This window comes from Leptodactylus fuscus, chromosome 1, assembly GCF_031893055.1.
Source record: "Leptodactylus fuscus isolate aLepFus1 chromosome 1, aLepFus1.hap2, whole genome shotgun sequence".
Classification (NCBI taxonomy): Eukaryota; Metazoa; Chordata; class Amphibia; order Anura; family Leptodactylidae; genus Leptodactylus; species Leptodactylus fuscus.
In genome coordinates, this window is record NC_134265.1 from 350,847,177 (window position 1) to 350,857,037 (window position 9,861).

The 9,861-nt window shown below is 50.6% G+C and overlaps 1 protein-coding gene across 1 annotated transcript; it reads right to left on the reverse strand.

Annotated features, from left to right (window-relative positions):
* Window positions 1-1,347: 1,347 nt before the first annotated feature.
* Window positions 1,348-7,646, reverse strand: LOC142187937 (transmembrane protein 127-like). Its single transcript, XM_075261735.1, has 3 exons — window positions 7,310-7,646; window positions 6,585-6,764; window positions 1,348-3,427 (listed from the first exon to the last, which is right to left on the reverse strand). The coding sequence occupies exons 1-3, from the start codon at window positions 7,533-7,535 to the stop codon at window positions 3,135-3,137; spliced, it is 699 nt and encodes a 232-aa protein (XP_075117836.1). The 5' UTR covers window positions 7,536-7,646; the 3' UTR covers window positions 1,348-3,134.
* Window positions 7,647-9,861: the final 2,215 nt, after the last annotated feature.

The following is a 9,861-nucleotide window of genomic DNA, read 5'->3' on the forward strand; positions in this document are numbered from 1 at the left end:
TCCGACTTATTGTCCGGTTAAAAAAAAAATAAAAATTTGTTTTCGCCACGGAGACCAGAAGACGCTCACGGGCGGACACTTTGCAAACCCATTTAAGTGAATAGACTTGAAAAGTGACTGCCGGTTTCCGACTCCTATCCAGTTTCTCGGGCAGAAGATGGAAACCTGCAAAGCGGTGAGCGGGCGCAGGTGTGACTCCGCCCTTAATGTCTGTTATGATAGGTGTCCATTTTATATTTATTTTTTAACAGACCCCTTTATAACAGAATTCAACGGTAGAGTGAACCCTGCCTGACTCAATGAGACAGATCTATTCTGCCTTGTATGACCGTCATCTGGTGTAAAAGGCAGAAAAAAGGGTCATCATTTACACTAGAGGTTCACGTCTGCGGTTTTTGTTCAGGGGGCAGCGGTCCGGGTCCTTCAGGACCACCTGAATGGAAACCTAATCTGCTAAAAACAAAACAAACCGTTACCCTAACAATCTGGCGGACACCATAGACTGTAATGGAAATGCAAAGAGAAAAGCGCTGCTTACAGGACTTTTCTCTTCACATCTTTAGGGTCCCTTCACACGGCGTAAGCGCGCCGCTCCTTTAGACACGTGTCCAAGTGCGGCGCTTCAAAACAGAGCCCATTGATTTTAATGGGAAGCGCGTATATGCCGATATTCGTGCGCTTCCCATTGAAATCAATGGGCTCTGTTTTGAAGCGCCGCACTCGGACATGTGTCTAAAGGACTGGCGCGCTTACGCCGTGTGAAGGGGCCCTTAAAGTGGAATGGGGAACGGAATTCTCAAACGGAGAGCGGGCGTGGATGTGAACCTGGTCTTATCTGTGCAAATTGGACTTTATTTCCTGCCCACGCCACTGTAATGGATGGGGGTGTAGCCAGATTTATCAAGGTGGGGGTGGCCTGTGAACCCTCCGCCAAATCCTGGTATTAAATGTCCCCCAATGTGCTCAGTATAAGACATACTTATCTGTGTAGATTGGGTTTGTCTTTGCAGAAATGACTTTTTCTTGCAGTAGTTTATAGGATGAAATTAGAATAATTCAGAGTCATAGAGAACGGTTTATGCTGTAGAGTCGGCAGTTTTTTAATAACCCCGGTTGCCTCTAAAATTCTGTATATTACAGATCAGAGAATCAATGCATGAGACTGAACTGCAATACCACACACAACCTGTGGACAAGAGTGGCAGCCTTTAAGAAAGAAATGTGGATTAGTTAAAAAAAAAAATAAAAAAAAATAATATATATATATATATATATATATATATATATATATATATATATATATATATATATTTTTTTTTCCATTAAATAGTAAGTAGAGGACATGGATTATTGTGTAGCCTGCTTTATTGTTCCAGTGCATATAAAGAATAAATAAAATCAACTCTGCCATTTTATATACACAGCTCCTACGCAGACCAATATTTCATCATGGCAACGATTTACAACACAAACCCTGTGCCCAGCCTCGTCCTCCCCCTCTTACTGACCACCAGACACGATACAGCACATGACGGCAGGATCAGACTACACAGGGTCTGTATGAAGTCTGTTACCATGTAGACAGTACAACCAAAGAGCTGTAAACACACAATAGCAGACTAGTGGCGACGTTTTATAGTCTTAGACTTCATTTCCATAGACTTTGTTGCACTTCAGGAGGATTTCCCATTATATGGGTTGCTTCATCAGCGACAATCTCACCCAAAATGGCAACTCTGGGGCTGTAAAATGCAGTACAAAGATTCTGCGTTTTGGCGACGTGTGGCCTCAGCCTTAAAGGGTTTTCTGGTCCCCTGGACATCTTTGATCAGATTAGTAGGGTCCGATATACAGACCCCGCACCGTTTAGCTGTTCTGGAACCCTTAGGGTAAACTTCAGATTCCACTTCAAATTCTGCATCAAATTCCGTCCTGAAGTGAACAAAGCAGGATGCTGGAAAAAAATAGAATTTTTTTTGGTGATTTTGCCTTGAATTCCGCAGCTGGAACCCACGGGGCGAGACAAGTCAGAGAATAAAAGCCATGGCGAAAAGCGAGCGGCCTGGAAACTGGAGAGGAATTTGAGGTGGAAGTTACGGGCGATGGAGCAGGAGGCGGCATGTCCTGTATAGTGATGGGAAGCTTTCTGCATTGTGGCGGATGTGGCGCCCATGTCGTGCAGTCGCCACCTACACGCGGATGTGGCGCCCGTGCCGTTCAGTCGCCACCTACACGCGGATGTGGCGCCCGTGCCGTTCAGTCGCCACCTACACGCGGATGTGGCGCCCGTGCCGTTCAGTCGCCACCTACACGCGGATGTGGCGCCCGTGCCGTTCAGTCGCCACCTACACGCGGATGTGGCGCCCGTGCCGTTCAGTCGCCACCTACACGCGGATGTGGCGCCCGTGCCGTTCAGTCACCACCTACACACGGAAGTGGCGCCTGTGCCGTCCAGTCATCTCCTACACACGGATGTGACGCCTGTGCCGTGCAGTCACCACCTACACGCGGATGTGGCGCTTGTGCTGTCCGGTCACCACCTACACGCGGATGTGGCACCTGTGCTGTCCGGTCACCACCTACACGCGGATGTGGCACCTGTGCTGTCCAGTCACCACCTACACGCGGATGTGGCGCCTGTGCTGTCCAGTCACCACCTACACGCGGATGTGGCGCCTGTGCTGTCCAGTCACCACCTGGCTACATGTGCATGGTTGTGTCCATGTAGCCTGAGGAAGTACTGCAGCTCTGCTCCCATTACATGCACTGGCATGATATGGAAGCAGAGGGCAGCCTGGGACAGCTGATCAGTGCAGGACTTTGGTATTGCCATCAATCTGATACCAGTGACCTCTCCTGAGAACATCAAACATAGCCAGGGGACCAGGGAACCCTTCTATTATTATACCATGCTATCTGACCTGTGCACTTGACAAAGTTCATCATCTGACTGTAAACAGGAATAAAAACCTTAAAAAAAGAAAGAAAAACAAGGATGCTAAAACATGGCGGTACAGTCCACATAGGTGAGCACAGTCCACAAACACATAACACTGTACTGGAAGTAGTCACACCCGTGCAGATGAGTAGTAACATTTGGTCCTCCGCTGAGAATCTACCCTGCACGCAGCAGCTCATCCGTACTCTCCCAGGGGCTCGGGGGCGTCGGGCTCTTGGAGCAGCGGGGTGGTGACTTCGGTCTGTGATGTGGACGCCGATGTCCCGCTTCCTTTCAGGTATTGTGCGGCATAGGAGATGCTGAGGGCAGTAGCAGGGATGGACGCCACGAAGGCAGAGACAGCGAAGTAGTAGCTCTCGCCCAGAGACATGGTGTTTGCAGGGAGGGAGATGAGTTGGAAGTGCACTTCTTGGTACAGGACGATGTAGAGGTAGGTACAGAGAGCCACAGCCCCCGCTGAAGAGAGCACTGCAAGACACAAGGAGGTAAGTCGTGCGGGAACGGGACATGGTCAAAAAACAAGTGTGAGCAACACTGACACCTGGTGGCCACATTGCGTATTGCAACGGGATACTAAACAGTCCTCTTCTGTTACACCCAGGAACATCCTGACAGCGCTGTGTGTGCCTGGGAAAGCTGTGTGATAACAGACATGGCTGCCATTACAGTTACCACTAGGGTTAATGGGAGTTTTACATACTAATGATATAAGTCATCTGCGGGGTCTGACACCTGGTCTCCATACAGATCAGCTGTTCCAGTAGTGTCACGCGGGTTCTCCTATTCAAGTCATTGGAGCGGTGTTATGTAGTGGACGGGGCTGCGGCACCACTTCAGTTACCAGAATAGGACAGCCTGTCCACTGCTATAGCCTCCAGATACCGGAGGAGCTGATCTGTGTGGGGTCCGGGTGTCACACATATTAACAGTAAGAAAAAAAAAAAAAAGAGATTTGGGGACGGATAACCCCTTTAAAGGCGTTTTCTCCAGACAAACAAAAATTGCGGGCAGTGGGTACCATGGATTAACAAACGTAAGAGAAGCTACCGACCCCTGCTGTGGGCCCCACAGCTCAGCCAATCACACTGCAGCCCCGCCTCCACCACCGATTGGCTGAGCAGCCATTCCCAGCCAGAAGTGAAGAGTCTGAACAAGTCACACTCACATTTAGCCTGGCTGAGGTCAAACTTAAAGGGATTCTACTATTAAAAACTTTTTTTTTTTCTCCCTAACACGTCGGAATAGCCTTAAGAAAGGCTATTCGTCTCCTACCTTTAGAAGTCTCTGGCCAGCTGTTTGTTAAAATCCTGTTTTCCGCCGGTATGTAAATGAGTTCTCTCGCAGCACCGAGGGCGGTCCTCAGCGTTCAAACAGCACTGGGGGCGTCCCCAATGCTGCGAGAGAACTCTCCAGCGCCGCCTCCATCTTCTACAGGAACGGGGTCTTCACCGCGCCTGCTTCCGGGGGTTGGCTTCAAACTTCTAGGCCGACTGCGTATTCCCGCCGGCCACAAGAAAGTGGCCACTTGCACACTATTGTAAGCGGGCATTTTCTTGTGGCAGGCAAGCATGCGCAGTCGGCTGCCTGAGGCCTAGAAGTTTGAAGCCAGCGCCGGAAGCAGACTCGGTGAAGACCCCGTTCCTGTAGAAGAGGAGAGTTCTCTTGCAGCATTGAGGACGCCCCCAGTGCTGTTTGAGCGGTGAGGACCGCCCCCAGTGCTGCGAGAGAACTCATTTGTATACCGGCGGAAAACAGGTTTTTAACCAAATGGTGGCGTGGAGAAGACATCTAAAGGTAGGAGACGAATAGCCTTTCTTAAGGTTATTCTGGCCATTAATCTCTACAATCATTGTAAAGGGAAGTTGTGTGACCTTCTATACTCTGCCACCCTCCGAAGTTTCTACATCCTGTCAGGTGATGGCAACATCCAGAGGCGGAAAATTTGAGCAATTAACCCCTTCCTGCCATAAATTCCAGACATAAGTTTTAACACCTTAAAAATAATCCAAAATCTTAGGTAAATATTCTTGGAGTCGCCATATTCTGACATGAGGGAGGCATGAGGGGCCTTTGTTTGCGGGGTCAGGTGTACTTTTTATTTACCGTATATCATTATGGGGAAATGCCTGATGTTTTGATCGTTTTTCTTTTCCAAATTTTTTTATGGGAGGTGAAACGGCAAAAAAAACAACAAAAAACGGCGGTTTAGGTGTTTTGAATTTTATCCCCACTGGAGCATTCATTCAAATTCATATTTTTATAAATGTACAGACCGGGCATTTCTATTGTTCCTGATAACTTACCTGTGGACAATGATTACAGGCATTGCCGATGTTGGCCACCATATTTAAAGGGATTCTACCATTAAAACCTTTTTTTTGTGGATTAGACGTCGGAATAGCCTTTAGAAAGGCTATTCGTCTCTTACCTTTAGATGTGATCTCCGCCGCGCCGTTCCTTAGAAATACCGTTTTTTTACTGGTACGCAAATGAGTTCTCTTGCAGCGTTGGGGACGGGCCCCAGCTCTCAAACAGCGATGAGGGCGTCCCCACCGCTGCCAGAGAAGTGTCTCCAAGCGCTGCCTCCTTCTTCGTCCGCCCCGTCATCTTCAATGTCTTCCTCCGGTGCAGGCTCGTAACTTCTAGCAGAGCAGAGCAGACTGCGCAGGCACACAGGTCACGGGAAAATGGCCGCTTGCACAGTATTGTTAGCGGCCATTTTCCCGTGGCCTGTGCGTCTGCTCTGCCAGAAGTTACTAGCCTGCGCCGGAAGAAGACTTTGAACATGACCTGGCAGATGAAGAAGGAGGCGGCGCTGGAGACACTTCTCTGGCAGCACTGGGGACGCCCTCATCGCTGTTTGAGTGCTGGGGCCCGCCCCCATTGCTGCGAGAGAACTCATTTGCATACCAGTAAACAGTATTTCTGAGGAACGGCGCGGCGGAGACCACATCTAAAGGGAAGAGACGAATAGCCTTTCTAAAGACTACTCTGACGTCTTATCTACAAAAAAAAAAAAAAAGTTTTAATAGTAGAATCCCTTTAAACACCTGACATTCACCATAATAGTACAGTGAATGTTGGTAAAGGGTTAAAATGGCTTCCGGTATTAATAATGGCTGACCTATCCTTACGGGCTGACGACGCCAAACAGTGTGGACCAGCTTTATAAAGTGCTACTTCTGCCTCAAAGACCACTGACAGCCCGATTATCAATCACATGGCCTTTCGCACAGTTCAGTCCCATTCAAGTGAATGGTCACAGCTGCAATACCAAGCACAGCCACTATACAAGGTATGGCACTGTGCCTGGCAAGTATTAAAGAGATCACAACATTGCGGCCTCTTCAAACAGCTGATCCGTGGGGGTCCCGAATGTCCCCTCCCTATCTTTAATAGAGAGATTTGCGCTGCTCATGTACTTAGCTGGTGTACACTGGATACAACTGTACCAGCTCCTCAGCTGTGCGAGGTCTTATCTCTACACAGGTTTGCAGCCTCCAGATGTCATCCGAATTTACAGAGACCTTGCAACGGGTTAGAAACCGAACCCTATTGTGTATTAGACAGCTGCAGAATGTTCCGGATGTCTCCCCAGGACTGTGCAGCGTAAGAGGGGCCTCACCTGTGATGAAGTGCAGGATGGGGGGCAGCAGGATCCCCCACAGCATCTTTATCCCCATGTACCTGGTCCCCAGGAAGTCCAGCAGGAAGGCGGAGAAGCCGACGAGGATACTGACGTAGCAGCAGGCGGTCAGCAGCACCAGGACGTACAGGCCGCTCTGGTGGAGGAACTGGTGCGGGCCTGGGGAGGAGAGAGGGGTCAGATATCAGGGTGTCTGTATAGTACTAGGCACGGATCACATGCAGGACTGGGGGAAGCTGGGTGGTAATTACTGCAGCCATGCTAGCGTCCACCCAGCTTTCCCAAACCCCTGCATTTCATATTTGCCCAGTAACAGGTGACACAGCACTACATAAAGAGATGGATCTCGTGGCGGAAAGCTGGGTGGTAACTACTGAAGCCATGCTAGTGGTCACCCAGCTTTCTTACACCCCTGAATGTCACAGCTGCCCAGTAAAAGGCAAAATAGTAAGATGGATCTAGGGAAAGTTAGGTGATGACTGAGACGGCCTCGGTTTTATTCATTCAGCTTTCCCATGATCCCATTTCATTATATAGAAAGGCAGGACTGAGGGTCACCCAGCTTTCCCACGATCCTGAATGACCCTATGTAACTCTATAGAGAGTCAGAGCTGCTGTGACAGGCACCCAGCTTTCCTAGGACCAGGAGAGGCGGACCACTGATGTTCTCTATAGGAGCAGGTAAGGGCCACACCCTCTCTTACCGGGCTCGGTCAGGTTAGAGCCGAGGTGCAGGACGTAGGCGGCCCCGTACACATAGTTCTGCTGCTCCACCTGCACCAGCAGCCAGCCCGGGTCAGACAGGGCTGTGGAGGCGCACACCACACCCAGGCACTGCATGAAAGCGGCTCCCAGGCAGCGCTCAGGGACAGGGGCCACGGCGGAGGTACCGGCCGCTCTGCCCTCCATCCTGCCGCCCCGCAGCGCCATCTTCCCGGTCTCCTGACTGGCTGTTTACATCGCCACACTCACTGCCGGGTATGTCACGTGACCGCGCCTCACTCTACACTGAGAGGGGGTGTAAAGGACCTGAGGTGACGTCACGATCATGTGATCAGTCATGTGCGGAACAGGCTGCAGCTGTCATGCTGTGGTGATCATGTGATTGTGGGCGTGGTCAGTCAGAGCCGGCTGTCCTGGGGAGAAGAGACAAGCATTGGGGTTGCGTGCTGATCTGAGGGCGTGCGTGTATGAGTCACGTGATCAGTATTATTATTATTATTAATAATAATAATAATAATAATAATAATTAATAATAATAATAATACTACTACTACATGACTGTGCACTTAGCCAGTGTCAGACCCAGCAGCCTCCTGCTAATACCCGGCTCCATCACTGATATCTTACATCCTGGGTATCAGCCATCCCCTATAGTACTGTGCAGGCCCCAATAGCTCCATGGCGGGCTTAAGCACAGGACATGGAGTGTTATATGTAAGCATAGCTCCCTACTAATGAAGAGCAGAAAGAGGGACAAAAAAATGGGTAGCAAATTTAGCCCCACCCCCTTTTTATGTTGACCCCGCCCATTCTTGTTCATTTTCCATGTGCCCGCACACAGTATAATCCTCCTACAGTCACCTGTAAATTATATGTCCCCCCTCAATCTCTACCGCAGTTTCATATACACCCTTCATCTGCCCCCAGTTTCATGTCCCCCCGTCTCTGTCCCCAGATTCATGTCCCCCCGTCTCTGCCCCCAGATTCATGTCCCCTCCATCTCTGCCCCCAGATTCATGTCCCTCCATTTCTGCCCCCAGATTCATGTCCCCTCCATTTCTGCCCACAGATTCATGTCCCCCCATCTCTGCCCCCAGATTCATGTCCCCTCCATTTCTGCCCACAGATTCATGTCCCCCCATCTCTGCCCCCAGATTCATGTCCCCTCCATTTCTGCCCACAGATTCATGTCCCCCCATCTCTGCCCCCAGATTCATGTCCCCCATCTCTGCCCCCAGATTCATGTCCCCCATCTCTGCCCCCAGATTCATGTCCCTCCATCTCTGCCCCCAGATTCATGTCCCCTCCATTTCTGCCCCCAGATTCATGTCCCCCATCTCTGCCCCCAGATTCATGTCCCCCATCTCTGCCCCCAGATTCATGTCCCCCATCTCTGCCCCCAGATTCATGTCCCTCCATCTCTGCCCCCAGATTCATGTCCCTCCATCTCTGCCCCCAGATTCATGTCCCCCCGTCTCTGTCCCCAGATTCATGTCCCTCCATCTCTGCCCCCAGATTCATGTCCCTCCATCTCTGTCCCCAGATTCATGTCCCCCCTCCATCTCTGCCCCCAGATTCATGTCCCCCCTCCATCTCTGCCCCCAGATTCATGTCCCCTCCATCTCTGCCCCCAGATTCATGTCCCCTCCATTTCTGCCCACAGATTCATGTCCCCCCATCTCTGCCCCCAGTTTCATGTCCCCTCCATTTCTGCCCACAGATTCATGTCCCCCCATCTCTGCCCCCAGATTCATGTCCCCCATCTCTGCCCCCAGATTCATGTCCCCCATCTCTGCCCCCAGATTCATGTCCCTCCATCTCTGCCCCCAGATTCATGTCCCCTATCTCTGCCCCCAGATTCATGTCTCCACCCCCAGATTCATGTCTCCACATCTCTGCCCCCAGATTCATGTCCCCCCATCTCTGCCCCCAGATTCATGTCCCTCCATCTCTGCCCCCAGATTCATGTCCCCTCCATCTCTGCCCCCAGATGCATGTCCCCTCCATTTCTGCCCACAGATTCATGTCCCCCCCATCTCTGCCCACAGATTCATGTCCCCCCATCTCTGCCCCCAGATTCATGTCCTTCCATCTCTGCCCCCAGATTCATGTCCCCCCCATCTCTGCCCCCAGATTCATGTCCCCTCCATCTCTGTCCTTAGTTTAATGTCCCCCCTCCATCTGCCCCAGTTTCATGTCCCCCTCCATCTGCCCACAATTTAATGTCCCCCCATCGCTGTCACCAGTTTAATGTCCCCCCTCCATCTCTGTCCCCAGTTTCATGTCCCCCCCATACCTGCCCCCAGATTCATGCCCCCCCTTCATCTGCCCCTAGTTTCATGGGCCCCCTTCATTATGTTCCCCTCAATATTTAACACAAAAAAACACTAATACTCATCTTCCAACACTCCCTCTGCTCTCTCCATGGTCACTCACATAGTTGTAGGCGCGATGTGACATCATCACATTGCATCTACACATTCAGAAGCCAGAGACAGCTCCTGCTTTACTCGCTTGTGTAACCGGGACATAC